Below are 14,763 nucleotides of genomic sequence, written 5' to 3'. Positions count from 1 at the left end.
CGGGGCGTGCCTGGCATTTGGGTAATGCTGCCCCAGTGCTAGGCGGGGCCACCGGCTCACACGACCCCCTAGGGAGGGAGGAGGGACCACTGTGGGCAGACCTACTGCCCCTCCAGTTCCCCACATGGCAGTTGCCAGCAGGAGGAAGAACGCCACGGAAACACACACATTTATCAGAGAGGGACGGAGGGCTCAGTGTCTCTTGAAAGCCTCATTTCCCACCAAGGGAACAGATGCAGGAAACGTCCCCATTACTTCTCAGAAGGGAACCCGGGTGCTGTTCCCATGGGGCCTGCAGGCCGCGGGCATGAGGGGTCATCTGTTCCGAGCCAGAGCCAGCAGATGCCCTCCCATATCTAATTCTTGGGGCCTCGGGGGCCTCCCTTCCCACGACTCACCGGATCCTGATGTGAAGGCCCTGGGGTATCTCTGCAGCTGTGCCCACCACATGGATGAGGCAGCAGGGGCACCCCGAGGGCAGCACGCCTTCCAGCCACGGGCTTGGCCAGCTGTCTGCAGCCCAGAGTGGAGCCAGACGAGGGCACCGGCTCAAACCTGCTCACACCCGCAAAAGCTTAGTGCCCGTTGCCGCAGCCAGGACCCCAAGGCTACCCTGCGGTTCAGCGTTTGGCTAGAAGGACCCAGAACTCAGGGAAGCTGTTGTGCTCAGGGTGATGGTTCTTGCAGTAAGTACAGACTCCCAGGAGCTGGACAGAGAGCCCTCTCACAGCAATGCCATGGGATGCGGTGCACAGTATGTTGCTGACCAGGGACATCCAGCAAGCCTCAGTTTTTTCTAGGGCTCGTCCACACACACATGGCCAGCCTCCCATTGGGCTGTGGGAGCAGTGATCAAGCTGATACCCTACCATGGCCCAGAGCTCCCATACATCACCCCGCAGTGTAGACTGTCTGCAGAGATTCCAGCTAAACAGCACTCTAGTCAGGCAGTGTATTCCCAGGGCTCAGAGGTGACCTCCCAGCCAGCCCACAGCCAGGGGCCATCTGCCCAGGTTGGAGAAAAAGGCCCTTCCCATCGGGAGCTGCTGCCCAGACCTCCAGGGGTTCTGGGGGAAGAGAAGGGGTGGGGCTGCCCCCAGGTCTTGGGGGTCCCCCATCACAGGCAGAGACCTGGCCCTGGGGACTCAGCAATGCCAGCTCCCTTCCTGCCTCACTTCCCACCTTGCAGAACCCAGGGGTGGACTTTGGGGACGTGTCTGAACGGCTGGCCCTACGGCAGCGCCTGAAATGCCGCAGCTTTAAGTGGTACCTGGAGAACGTGTACCCGGAGATGAGGACCTACAACGACACCCTCACGTACGGAGAGGTACCGCCTCCACTGGGAGGGCCCCCCAGGCCACACCCTCACCCACAGGCACATGAGTGCTCACGGGCATAGACAGCCACATGCACACATACAGGGTGCGGAGCAGAAGAGAGGCCTAGGCTCACAGCCAAGCACACAGTGGCACACGTATGTGCACAAATACACCCACGCGCGAACGTGCACATCTATTCATCCGCATGAACGTGGGCCCCTGTGAATACGTTAGTCTGCACTCATGTATGTGCAAGTGCACTCAGACACGGAAGGACACCTTTGCACACAGTTTTGCTCATGTGCACGCAGACTCATGGGTCCTGCCCTGAAGACAAACTGTCAGGTGAGCAGGTGCTCCAAAACCACTGGCACGGACGCAGTGACACACTCACATCACCACTGTGCATTATCTAAGTGCAAACGACGCATCTGTGGGCTCAGGCTCGTTGACTGCGTGACATGCACATGTCTGCACCAGCCATTGCGGGCACAACCACGCTCTCGGGTCTCTCTCAAGCCAGGGAGAAAGGGTGCTCTGTACCCTCCCCTCCCCCCGGCCCATCACCCTGAATGGTGCTGCTGGGGAAGGCGCCCCCCTCCCCTCGGGGCTCCAGCTGTTTCTGGGGAACCCGGGACCCCATGTGGAAGGAACATGGGCACTCCGGCCTGGCTAGCGCCCGGTGTGAGGCTAGGAGAAGGAGTGTCCAGGGCGGACGGTCCTGACTGGCCTGTCCGTTCCTGCAGCTCACACTCCCAAGGTGCTGGCCACCCAGCAGGCCCCTCTGCCCTGAGTGGGGATGGGGTGGCCTTGCCCTGGTCTCTGGGAACCCCCACCCTCACCGTGAGGTTTCTCCTTCGGTTTCTGGTCATAGGTGAGAAACAGCAAAGCCAGCGGCTACTGCCTGGACCAGGGAGCAGAAGACGATGACCGCGCAATCCTCTATCCGTGCCACGGGATGTCCTCCCAGGTAGGGGCGTGGCAGGCTAAGTCCAAGCTCTCAGGGGCAGCGTGGGGACCCTCGGGGAGATCCCCCCTGCCCCAGGTAGACTCAGAGCAGGGCTTGCGGTGCCAAGCAAGCCTTGGGCAAATTGCTTGCCTCGGTCTGCATCCATCCGATGGGGCTGTGATGGTACCTCTCAGGGCTCTCGTGTGGACCAGAGTGGGTTGTGTGGGAAAGCGTTTGCCATAGTGTGGACAGAACCTGGAGGTATCATGGTTCCCGCTCGTTCTTACAAGCTCCCCCCAGTGATCTTCAATCATTGCTGGGCGTGGGGGGTGGCTTTGGAAATGTCTACACTGACGTCCAGGCTCCAGGCCCACAGAACCAGATGATGTAGGGGCAGGTGTGTGTTCAGAGCTCAGGGTGATGCTGAAGTGCAGGCCCCGGCGTGGAGCCTGATGACTCTGGTCCCGGCACATCTTCTGCTGATAAAGGTGATTCTTCAGAATGACCGTCAGCTTGATTTAAATTAAGCCCCAGAGTGATTTCCCCAAATGACACTGGGCTCCCCTCCACGAGCTCTCTGCGTCTGGGTAGCACTCGGATGTCCTTGCACTGGAAACCTGCAGTGACCTGTGCCAGCCCCGGTCATGGAGAAGCGGTGGCGTGGGGCAGGCATGAGGGCTGAGCCTGTCACGCTGGAGCAGAGTGTGGTTTTCCCCTCACTGTGCCCCTCACACAGCCTCGTCCCAGGACCCCACTGGGCCTCTCCCAGCTGCTTCCACATTGAGACAAAAGACAGATTCACCCACCAGGAGTCTGACGTGGCCTCCGAGAGGACATCCAGTCTCCCGGGCTCATCAGACACCGTGGTCGATTCTCCGGCTGGCGCCCCGGGGGAGGATGTGTACGCACCAAACAAAGAACTGCAGGAGATGATCGGGGGGGCTGAGGCTGTCTCCACGTCCTGGGCACGAGATAGATGCCACAAACCACGTAGCCCGAAAGACTGCTCCTGATGTGGCTCACACATGCGCTGGTGCCACGCCAGCCCAGACCACCCAGCAGGACCGAGGACCCACTTCCAAGCTGGGGCTCACCCGGCTGGCGAGCTGTGCCGTCTGCTCAGGAGGGCCGCAGACCCTCCCCTGGGACCTCTCCCCAGGCCGCCCGGTTCTGAGGGCAAGCGCCCCAGGACAGCCAGGGGCGCCCACTTCAGAGGTCGGGCAGCAGCACACCGGGATGTTCACATGCTCCCCAGAAAGACCCAGAGGCGGTCGCAGATCCCCACCCTTAATAGGAGAGCTCAGAGTCACTGCCACGGAGCATGTAGGGTGGGAGCTGCCTATGTTCCATGGGATTGTGCTGGAAAACACAGCAGCAGTGCATCCAGGTGTGTGCAAACTCGCGCCTGCGGGGAGAGGGCTGAGGTACAGGGACGCCTGCTGGTTAATGGAGCTGGTGCTGCTTGCTTCTGCGTTGCGTCCATGGGATTTTCACAGCAGCCCTGCTGGGCGGGCGCTGTCAGAAACTCCTGCACAAGGGACCGCAGGCCGAGAAAGTGGCACGACTTGCCCAAGGCCACAGCTGGGAATGGCAAGGATCTCTAGGACTGGCTTCTGTCATGAGCACACGTGAAGCAGGATCGAGGCATGCATGAACTTGGGGTTGCCTTCCCCATGGAAATATGCTCACCTCAGGCTTGTTTGAGGGCAGATGGGGGCCCTGAGGGCATGTGTGACAGTCTCCTCCTCAGAGCAAAGTTCTGGGAGGGAGGGAGGGAGGGAGGGAGGGAGGGAGGGAGGGAGGGAGGCAGTCCTGCTGGGGATCCTAGGGCAGGAGCAGGGCCAGGGAACGGGGCTATGTGAAGGGCATCCCCAGGTGGGCTCTCTGGGCACACCAGCCCCTCCCCGCCGCCCCAGGGCTAGTCGTGGTGAGCGGGCTGGTGGGGGTGGCGTTGCCTCGCCCTCCCGCCCTCCCTGACACCTGTCCCGGTCCCGCGGCAGCTGGTGCGGTACAGCACAGGGGGCCTGCTGCAGCTGGGGCCGCTGGGCTCCACTGCTTTCCTGCCGGACTCCAAGTGCCTGGTGGATGAGGGCAGGAGCCGCACGCCCGCCCTGAAGAAGTGCGAGGATGTGGCCCGGCCTGCGCAGCGGCTGTGGGACTTCACCCAGGTCAGCGGGCGGCTGAGACCCCCAGGGCCCCTGGGCTGGCCCCTGGGGTGGGAGCTGTGAGGGCAGGAGGGGTTGACCCCTCTCAGAGGTTAGGCTGCTTGCCCAGGGTCACTCAGCCGGGGAGGGGCCCACTGGGCTGGTCATGCGCTGCAGCGCCCTCACTCTCCTGCGTCCTCTGGCCTCCCGGGGCGCGGTCGCATGGAAGGGACAGGCAGATGGAAGGCCCTGCCCCTACCCAGACTCGCCCTGCCGCCACTGCTGGCCAGGCTCTGCGGGAATCAGCCCCCCGGGCCCTGGGGCTGCTGGGACCATGACACTGGGTTAGAAGTTCCCGCCCCGAGAGCAAACACTAGGGCAGGTGAGTCACAGGTGGCCTCCGTGCCCCCATCGGCCACTCCGACACAGGCCCCTGCCCAAGAGCAGCCACTGGCTAGGGTGGCACCCGGGCGAGAACCGCACACCATCCCCAGCGGGCCGCCTGCGCCCAGGGAAGGGCCTTCCAGCTTCTGCCAGCCCCGTGGCCCTGGGCCTCCTGTGAGCAGATTCCTGCCCCCACTGGCATCCAGCTGGCCTTCCTCCGTGGGGCCCTGTCCACTGCCCCCTGCCCTGTGCCCACCCTCAGCTCGCCCTGCTCTGCGTCCATCCAAATACTGCACACTCTTCTCTGGGAGCCCCGAGGTCGCCTTCACCCCCATTCACCCTCCGTGGTGAGGAACTCCCATGTGTCCTCCCGTGACCTCACCCGGAACCCCTGTCTCCCGCAGCCCTGCCAAGCACCCTACATGCCTGAGCAGTACCCTACCCCTCTCCCTAAAACCCAGTTGCATCCTACATCCCCGCTGTGTTCCGAGGCTGCCAGCGAATCACCCGACAGGCACACTCTCCCCCTCGTGGAGCTGGAACTCCAACCAGGCATCTACAGGGCGGTGCTCCCACCGTGGGCCCTGGGGGGGTCCTTCCTGCCACTCCAGCCTCTCCAGGCCCCCTCCCTCCTCCTTCTTCCTGCCATCTGGCCTCTGTGTATCCAAATCTCTCCCCTGTTGAGGACACTGGCATGGGACGGGTGCCACCTGCTCCGCTGTAACCTCATGTCAGCCGTCATGTGTGCTCAGACCCTGACGTCGCATTGCCAGGATCTGGGGTCGAGGATCAGAGTGTCTGATCTGCTCCTCTAGAACTCTCCACCCATGGCACTGCACTGTGAGGGTCCTGAGAAACCTGCCACCAGGGTCTTTGTACCCTGGGGAGCCACTCCCAGCCTTCCCTGACCGTCCCCTTCCCCAGCAGGGGCTGCAGGTGTCTTCCAGGAGACATCCCTGTCTCTGTCCCCCAACCTCAGCCCTGCATGCCCTCTGCCATCACTCCCATGGGGTGGACCCATGACAAATGAACACTGTCAGGTGGCCCTGCCCTCGGCGTTGGGGTCTGAGGGCTTCCAGTTACAGGAGAGGCTGCAGGGGTGAGCCGTCCTGCTTTGAGGCAGAGTCAGTAAGCGTCAGAGGTCCCCAGGACACCAGGTTTGGGGTTGGGATGGTAAGAAGCACCTGTTTGGAAAAAATGGAGGACACATAGTATACAACCTGGGGTCCTCAGGCTGGGCCAGAGTCCTTGGTGTCTGGAGGACCAGGGAAGCTGCAGGGGTGATCGATGGGCAAGTCAGATATGATAAAGGCAGGAGGCACGTGGGCGAGCCCTCCATCTCGGGGCCCTGTCTCCATTTTGCTAAGTCACTCCTTAGACTCCAGGAGCAAGGCAGGCTGGTGACGTGGCTGGTAGGGTAAAGATGCCCGAGGACAGAGGACCAGGCAGGGACAAGGGATGGGGGACAGATAGCTCCCCGAGTCTCCGGTGGCCAAGCTGTGACCTGCATGGGGTGTGTGTCATCACCCCCACTCCCGAGATGCTCTCAGGGACCCCAAGGTGTCCATGCCAACCCGGTTCCCCTCCCCACAGAGTGGCCCCATCGTGAGCCGAGACACTGGCAGGTGCCTGGAGGTGGAGATGTCCAAGGACGCCAACTTCGGGCTTCGGCTGGTGGTGCAGAGGTGCTCAGGGCAGAAGTGGACCATTAGAAATTGGATCAAGCATGGGCGGCACTGACCCCAGCCCCACCCTGCACCCCTCCCCTGATGTATACCTTAAGGACCTGGGGAAGGCATCGGGCCCACCTGCTGGGCCGGGTGCCAGGACTCAGGCCCCTTCCCTCCTACCGCGCCACTGGGACCCAAAGGGCCCTGGATGTGCTCTGCGCCACCCCTGGCCGGGACCTCAGCTCAGCTGCCAACAGGCCATGTCTCTGGGACAGCGGGGATCTCCCCGTGCACTTGGAGGCAGATGCCCAGGACCAGCCACCCCACCAGGAGCACAGACCCTGAAGCCAACTCCAGCTCCAAATCACGTGCCTTTTCTCCGGTATTCCTGTCCAGGCCACTGGGACGGCCCACTCTCTGCATGTGCTGAAGCCCCTGTACATCCCCCCCTCGTCAAAGTAACCCCCGAGAACTCAGAGGGCTGCCAAGCTCCCGTCCCCTCCAGGCAGAACTGTGCCCTCTTCCGTCTTCTGGTCATCTAAGGCAAAACCCGGGAGAGCAGAGCAGAGCCCTCTCCAAGGCTGGGGACAGGGAAACACAGCAGACGCAGCTGCAGTGGTCCGCACGGCGCCCCGGGCAGTGCTGAGACTAGGAGATTGCGCTGCTTCCATCTGGCACAGAGTGGATCAGAGGGCACAGGGCTTGTCTCATTCACAGGAGTCCCACCTGCTGGGTCGTCCGGGATCGGGGCCCCTGTTGTACCATCTCACCCAGGGCCAGGCACTTCCCCTTATTGCTCTGAGGCAGGGGTCAGCAAATGATGACCCACGGCCCTGTGCCTGTTTTTATAAATAAAGTTTTATTGGCACACAGCCACACCCATCTGTTCCTATATTGTCCGGCACAGCTTTCTTGCTCCAGGGCCAGAGTGGAGAAGCAGCACAGGCCCCACAGGGCCGTCCCAGGGGCTCAAGAATGCTGTCTCTGGGCAGGACGGTGTTTTATGATTGCACTGAACGTTACAGGGCGGATGGGGTGCATCTACCTGGGAGCAAAGCTGGATAGTCCTGTCCCCGTCCCCCATCAGACCTGGTGCCCAGCTATACCCAACACCAGGTGCACCTGACACCAGCTGCTCCCTGAAACTACCAGTACCCCCATACTGGCTGCACCCCTATGCCAGCAGCACCCTGACACCAGCTGCACCATGATTCTGAGTGGAAGGCCTGGGCCATCTGATGACAGGGCCTCCAGGCTGGCCTGGCTCACCCAGACAGAGGCCGAGCCTCTGCAAGCCGAACCACCCAGTCCTCCCAGTGGGGGCTCCCGATATGTCCTCCTGGTGTCCCTCCTGGGGTCTCCCAGGGGCAGAAATGGTGGCGCCATCTGTGATTTCCAAGTCGCCCCCATTCTTGTAGAGTAGCCTGGAGCAGGTTGGCAGGGTTTCTGGACGGCAGGGCTTCAGGCTGGGGGCACATATGACCCACATGTTCCCCTTGTCCGGGGCCAGGCAGCCCACCTTCCAGGGAGGACAGGGGCCCACCTGCCCCTCCAGGGAAACATCACAGCTATCTGCCCCAGCCGTGCCTGTCTCTGCAGAGGAGCGCTGTTCTGGTAGGGCCAGGGCATCCGAGCCCTGAGACAGCAGCTCCTCTCCCTCTCCTATGGGCCATCTCTGGGGAAGGTGGAGGCTCTGACCTACCCTCGGGGTCAAAGGGCACCCAATCTGGCATCCGCTGTTCTCTGGCCCCGCAGAGACCCCGGGAGTCTGCACCTCACTGACCCCCATCCCAGGCCCCATGGCTCCCCCTGCTCCCTGCTGCTCCTCCCCTGCTCCTTCCTGGGGCCCAGTCCCCTACTTTCTGCTGCTGCAGGGAGCCCTGCCCATCCCGAGGTCCCCGCTCTCCCCAGGGAACTTGACCAGCTCTGACCCAAGTCCCCAGAAACCCTCTATTTCAGATCATCCCCCAATTTTAAGACCATAATGGAGGCAAATAGCTGGTAGTGAGTGAGGCCTCCAGAGTCCACCTCCCACCAAAGACCTGAGCACGCTCAAATCCAGGGGTGTCCTGAGTGAGGGTGAGATGTAGCAGCCATGGGCCCACTAAGGGGATTGCCAGTGGTTTAGAATAGAAAGTGTCACAGCTTAAAACCATAAAACTCTTGGTGTCACAATTCATCAGGCAGACTGACAGCCTCATCAAAGTGCTGGATGTGCCACACAGCCTCGCAGAAGATGGAAGTGTCGCCACAAACCTCCCATCCTCACGGGAGGCGGCACGGTTTGAAGGCCTGCTGCTGGGTCCTGGCTGGCGCCCGGCTCTGAGGACGCAGGTCACCGAGGACAGGCAGCCGGGCCTACGGGCACCATAGCAGTGGGCTCGAGGCAGTGGCGCTCTGTCTGCTGTATCCAAGACAGACAAACCGCCTTCCCACAGGGCTTGGTCCCAGAGCTCTCTTACGTTTGTTCACTGCAGACCTCCCTGCCTCGTGAGCAACTGTGCCCTCCACCCAGGCTTGGGCTTTTCCAGAACTGCCTGAGAATCCAGGGCCTGGGGTTGGGGAACTCAGTCCAAGGAGCCCAGCTGATGGCCCTGGGCTCTTTGGACTGAGAATGGAGAGAGCAGAGGGTGGCCTGGCAGATCGTCAGGTCTGTGGACACGTTCCTGACCAATTCTGTGGTCGCGGTGAGGCGTGGCCGTGGCAGTGGCTGGTGGGCATTCCCGCTGGTGCGGATCCCTGTCTATCCCAACTCACAGTGACATGCACTGCCCTGACCCCCCACCCCACCATCCTGGATTCAGAAGACGCTCTCACACCATCCGCGGGTTGTCCTGGAGTGAACCCAGCCCCCGAAACCCTGACTTGATTCGTGTTCACACTTCCTCGGCTTCAAAGCACAGTAATTTCTCCTCTGTCTTCTTTTGAGACACTGGTCTGTGGTTGAGGCCACCCCACCGTGCCAGCAAGGATCCATCAAACCGGGGCTCCCATGCAGGCAACAGATCGCATGATGGAAGTGCCGAGGCTTCAAGGTGGGGGGTGCTGGGGCATCCTGGGACTCACCTTCCAGCAGCTGAAGGGACCAGGAGCCTGGGCCACTTGTGGGGCTGGAGCTACAGGAGCAACGGGAGCACCCACCATCGCAGATGGGCACCTGGGTCCTGTGGAGCAGTGCTCGAGAGGAAATCAGGCAGGTTTTGTCACCTCCAGTGATGTCTGCCAGCTGGACCATACCCACCTGCAGGAGTCATTTTTTACATTTTCAGGAATTCTGTGAACCAATTGTGAAATACAGCTATCGCCGAAAGTAAATTACCCTGAACCTACAATTAAATATGTTATGCTGAAAACAAAGGTAAATACTCCAAGCTCACTACTTGCTATTTATTCCCACTTCATTATCACCCGCACTCTTGGTTCATCTATCATGTGGAAGCGAGGGCAGGCTCCCAGATGGAAGGTGGGTGGCTGGAAGTTGTCTGAGGTGGACATACTCGTCAGTGGGAATGCTCGGCTGTTGGACACCAACCAGTGCCTCCCTGTTTGCATCGTCCCAGGGCTCCGGACACAGCGTCTTCTCAGCCGCATAACACAGGGGGCTCTTGCCAGAGCAAAGCTGGTCTACAGCCAAGTGATCCCCTATCCCCACCTGCTTGGGAAAGTGCTGGCGAGCACTCTGGGAAGACGGAGGAAGAGGGAGAAATAGGTTTGAAATTGCAATCCCACATCATCCTCAAAATAACCCTGAGTGGTGCTGAGAACTTCTGTGTCCATTTTATAGGTGGGGACACAGAGGCTCTGAGGACGGAAGATACGCAGCACCAGGCGCACTCACACTTGCCCTGGTGCCAGTCAGGGGTTCCTAGGCAGACCTGCTCCAAGCCACACCTGTTCCCCTGCACTCTCCCTGGCTGCACTGAATGGTTTTTTTTTTTTAATTTCTTTTTAACCAATAGTCATGTTCAAATGGCAAAGATACAAGCAAATAGAATCTAATAAAACTTAATAGCAAGTCCACTTCTTCCATTAGTCCAATTCTAAATTGGCTCTGCAGTGAATTTAGAAAAACTCATGTTGTTTATTTAAAACGGTTCATTGGTCACCAAACCTAATGAGCAGTGGGGCTCTGGGCAGGGCTGTTCACAAGCAGATGCTTCTAATGAGGAGCAGGGAACACACAGAGGTTTTCCCTTTGCTCTGCTCTTGACAGAGATCACGTGCATCAGAATTTAATTTTGTCTGATAAAAATATTTATTGCTCCAATGAATCTTCAGTTATGGTTGAGACTGGCTGGGTGAGTGGACCCTGTGGGAAGCGGGGGCCTGGCCCAGGGTGCGGTCCCCAAGAGAAGGGCAGGGAGTGGGCCAGGAAGCAGGTTGGGGGGAGCAGGGCAGGGAGGACAGTGGGGGAGCAAGCGGGGACCAGGGCTGGATGTGGGTGGTGGGAGAGTAGAGCAGGGAGTGGGGCAGGGAACCAGGACAACCAGAGATGGGGGACAGGGAGGGGGCTCCTGGGTGGGGCTGGCCAGGGACTCGATGTTCACAGGGACGAAGACTCTTCTGAGAAGCCCAGAAGCCCCCACCCCCACTCCCCCACCACAGCAGTGGCCTCAGGGCCCTGAGGGAGGGGATGCCTGGAAGAGGAAATGAGATGGGGGGGCGCTGAGGTCTGCAGCCTCCTCCACAGACCACACGCCCCCCAGCACCCGCCCCGTCCTGGTCCTGGGGCCCCTGACTCCCTGCAGGCACAGGGTGGCCCGGGCATGTGGGTCCTGCCTCCAGGGCACTGTGGGCACTAGTGGATTTCAGGGCTGAGCCCTCACCCCAGGCACACCCAGGCGGATAGAGGGATTGGGGGGGATGTTGGGGGGGAGGCAGCGGCACTGGGAGCTGGCTTGTGGGCCTCACCACTGCTGGCGGCAGAGAACCCGCACGGGAGAAAGCTCTTTCAGGCCCTTGGGACACCTCAGGCAGCAGAGCGGGGCGTAACTTGTTTCCAGGGCTCTAGGCAAACCCGGGGGAAGTTCCCTCCTCACAGCCCAGGGGAGCAGTTTCGACAGCTTCTGGGAAGCCCAGGGTGTCTCGCAGATGAAGGGCCACACAGCAGGTGCGGGGACGGCTCTCTTGGTGCCTTGGCAGCCGACCCCTGGGCACAGGGCTGACCTCACGGTGGGGAGTTGCATCCCTCCGGGCACACTGGCCCTGGGCGCCAGCTCCTGGCACTGGGAGGGCCCAGTGCTGGTCGTGAGACACAGAACTCCGGCTAGAGGTCAGGGAGGCCACCACACATTTGGGCATCGGAAACGTGGATCCCCCAGCTGGCCTATGACACCCACAGCACCTGGAAGCCCCTGGCAAATGTCCTGTCCGCTGGGCACCCACCACACAGCCTCCCCCACAACCTCGGGTGTGCTGAGAGTCTCCCCATGCGCTAGCCTGGGGCGCTGAGGAGGTGATGGTGCCCGTGGCCAGCCGCGGCCCTGCTACCAAGGGCCCTGAGGGGGAACCTCTCAGGCACCCGCTGCTAGCCTGGAAGCCGTGTCACTTGCCTGCGTGGGACCCCAACCACTGGCCGGCCATGCCCCGTGCAGCTTGCCCCGAACACTGTGCCTGACAAAGAACTCAAGCTGGGGCCTCGAAAGCACGGAGGCCTCCTCCTCCTCCCGCAGCTCTGGGTCCAGAAGCCCAGAATTACGGTGTGGTGTGGCCGGGACGTGCTCCCTGCTCCCTCCGTAGGCTTGGTTAGGACCCTCCCTGACTCTCCCGGCTTGGGCGGCTGCCTCCCTCGCCCTGCCTCCTGGTGGTGCTCTAAGTCCTGGTCCCTCTTCCCCGGGGACACTGGCTGATGCATTAGGAACGCCCTGCAGTTTCCACCAATGACAAGATCATCCTCAACATCAAGGCCCTGCTGATGAGCCGGGCTTGTTAGGGTGCGGGGTGCGCCGCGTCTCTGTGCCCCTGACTCCTTGGTAAGCCTCGGGGCACGGCGCGGCTGCTCCCGCTGCTGCCTGGCACCGTCCTCACGGGCTGCATGCTGCCTGTTCTCACCTTTCTGTGGCTCTTGTGGGTAAGTCCACTGTTTAAAGTGGCCCCCAGCATGGTGCCAAGCGTGTGTCCTAAGCCCAGGAGCGCGGTAGGGAGCCAGCGGAGAAAATGCTCCAGTTTGACGCATTTGTTCAGGTGGAACTTCTCTCGCTGGTGGAGGTCGATGACAATGTAGATTAAATAAAGTGTCTCTACGCAGAAACACGACCAAATAAAGTGGTCTGTTGAGCAGGGGACAAAGAGGTGACCTGAGGCTCACGGGAACTGCGTCCTGTGTCCCTAGGAGCCACAGCCCCGCTTCAAGGATTGGTGCTCGGGTGCGTGTTGGGGGCGGGGAGGGGATGGCAGCGCAGTTGCTACAGTGAGGACAGCCTGTTCCCAACAGGAGGAGATGCCACTTTTCACCAGCGTGCTGGAACTGTACCCTCCGACGCTGCTGGGGTCTAGGGGGTCTGTGATGTGTTGGCGCTGAGGAGGCCTGGAGCTTCATCGCCAGAGGCTGCCTGCCCAGGCTGTCCCGGGCTGCAGGAAGCAGGAGCAGGGAGCTGCGCAGAGCTGGGGGCTAAGCGGCCGCAGCTGGGTGGCAGCCCGGCAACCATGGGCCCCCAAAAGCTGCCCTGGCATGAACTAGAGCCGGGCCATGCTGCTTCCCTTGCCGGCGGAAGCTAATTAAACTGACAACGTTGATGCACAGTCAACTGCTTGGGGACAAATGCGATGAGAAGCCTTGTTTGTCATTTCTTCTGCTCTTTTAAGCACCTCATAGTCACTTTAAAATTAAATTAAGTGGCTTATCTGAGCTAATTCAAATCGACAGGGCGATCTTTGTTTGGTGACTAATTGATAGCGGTTAGGCCCGCCACCCTGCAAGCCTCACTGGTCAAGGAGCCCCAGAGCCTGGTGGTGCTCTGGGGTTTCGGTCACTTTCAACCTGGGTTCATTTCTCCGGGAAAGTAACAGTCGAGAGGGCCCCACGCCTTGTCGCTCGGACCCTCAGAGCCCACATTTGGGGTGGTGAGGCGGGTGGACGCCGAGTTTCCCGTTTTCGTCGTGCAGACACCGGCACTGCAGAGAGGGTCAATGTTCCTAAAACCCGAAGGACTTTCAGTAAGAAGTGTGGAAAGCATCAGCCTCACAAAGTGACCCAGCATAAGAAGGGCAAGGATTCCCTTTACGCCCAGGGAAAGAGGCGCTATGATCGGAAGCACAGTGGCTATGGTGGGCAGACAAAGCCAATTTTCCGGAAGAAGGCTAAAACCACAGAGAAGGTTGTGCTGAGGCTTGAATGCGTTGAACGAAACTGCAGGTCCAAGAGGATGCTGGCCACTAAGAGATGCAAGCGTTTCGGACTGGGAGCAGATAAGAAGAGAAAAGGCCAAGAGATCCAGTTCTAAGCTTTGCGATTTCGAGAGGAAAACGTTGACGCTGTAGAAGAATCACGCATATGAAAATAAATGCAGTGATACTTTTACTCAAAAAAAGGAAAAAAAAAAGCAGCAGGCTGGCTCCTCCGTGTCCTCCGTGGGGCAGGGGGCTCACCTTGGAGAACCCCCCTTCTCTCCTGCTCCACCTCCCTCCTGTCCTCAGGGAGGAGCCACTTTGCACACCCACACAAAACAAAAAGGAATGACCCAGCAGCCCTCAGCACACTCGTGCAGAGACATGAAAAACCTTCCAGAATAAAATAGCCCTGAGGACAGAAGGAAATCCCCACAAGTGCTTCACCTGAGACCTCAAGAAGACAGCGTTTTAAAGCGTATTTAATTTTATTTATCCTACGCTTTTAAGAAGAGCTTAGAAATTAGAAGGCAGAACCTAAGAATGAGGTGAAAACTACAGATATCAGAGGTAAAGAAAGAAAACGAGGCCTACCCACGACGGCAGAACCGGAAGCCAAGATGCGAACCCCACAGAGCAGCAACCAAAATGCACAATGCACCAAAGCAGAACCAAGCGCTGACAAGGAAGAAGGCTCAAGGCCGTCGCACAGACCAGAGAGCCCTCCGTAGAGCCCTGGAACAAGGCTAAGGCATCCCTGGAAGCCACAGGAAGAGGCACCAGTAAGGATCTGGGGTATCCCGAGAGGACACGGAAACCTGCTGCAGAGGTCACAGAGGCGCTCCTGACGAAAGCACGGCCCACGGCTCCGCACGAGGACCAGGACTGTGTTCAGGGATCGCAGCTGGACTTTGCACCCGTGTGCCAGCTGCAGTCTACCCCGGAGGCCACAGACAGCAGGTGCAGGCCGG

The 14,763-nt window shown here is 60.1% G+C and overlaps 2 protein-coding genes across 2 annotated transcripts in view; both read left to right on the top strand.

Annotated features, from left to right (window-relative positions):
- The window catches only part of GALNT9 (polypeptide N-acetylgalactosaminyltransferase 9), a 77,227-nt gene extending 69,632 nt beyond the window's left edge, over window positions 1-7,595 (top strand). The window contains exons 8-11 of the mRNA XM_055321853.1: window positions 1,190-1,327; window positions 2,194-2,289; window positions 4,269-4,436; window positions 6,390-7,595. Of these exons, the coding sequence (XP_055177828.1) occupies window positions 1,190-1,327; window positions 2,194-2,289; window positions 4,269-4,436; window positions 6,390-6,536 (549 nt within the window). The 3' untranslated portion in view covers window positions 6,537-7,595. The remainder of the gene's footprint in view (window positions 1-1,189; window positions 1,328-2,193; window positions 2,290-4,268; window positions 4,437-6,389) is intronic.
- Window positions 7,596-9,479: 1,884 nt separating this feature from the next.
- On the top strand, window positions 9,480-13,908 carry LOC129508334 (60S ribosomal protein L36a-like). Its single transcript, XM_055323290.1, has 3 exons — window positions 9,480-9,501; window positions 12,798-12,831; window positions 13,512-13,908. Exons 1-3 carry the CDS (start codon window positions 9,480-9,482, stop codon window positions 13,906-13,908), a joined length of 453 nt encoding a protein of 150 aa, XP_055179265.1.
- The last annotated feature ends 855 nt before the right edge of the window (window positions 13,909-14,763 follow it).

The sequence above is a fragment of the Nyctereutes procyonoides genome, unplaced genomic scaffold, assembly GCF_905146905.1.
Source record: "Nyctereutes procyonoides isolate TBG_1078 unplaced genomic scaffold, NYPRO_anot_genome, whole genome shotgun sequence".
NCBI classification, from domain to species: Eukaryota; Metazoa; Chordata; class Mammalia; order Carnivora; family Canidae; genus Nyctereutes; species Nyctereutes procyonoides.
This window is presented reverse-complemented; position numbering and strand designations above follow the sequence as displayed.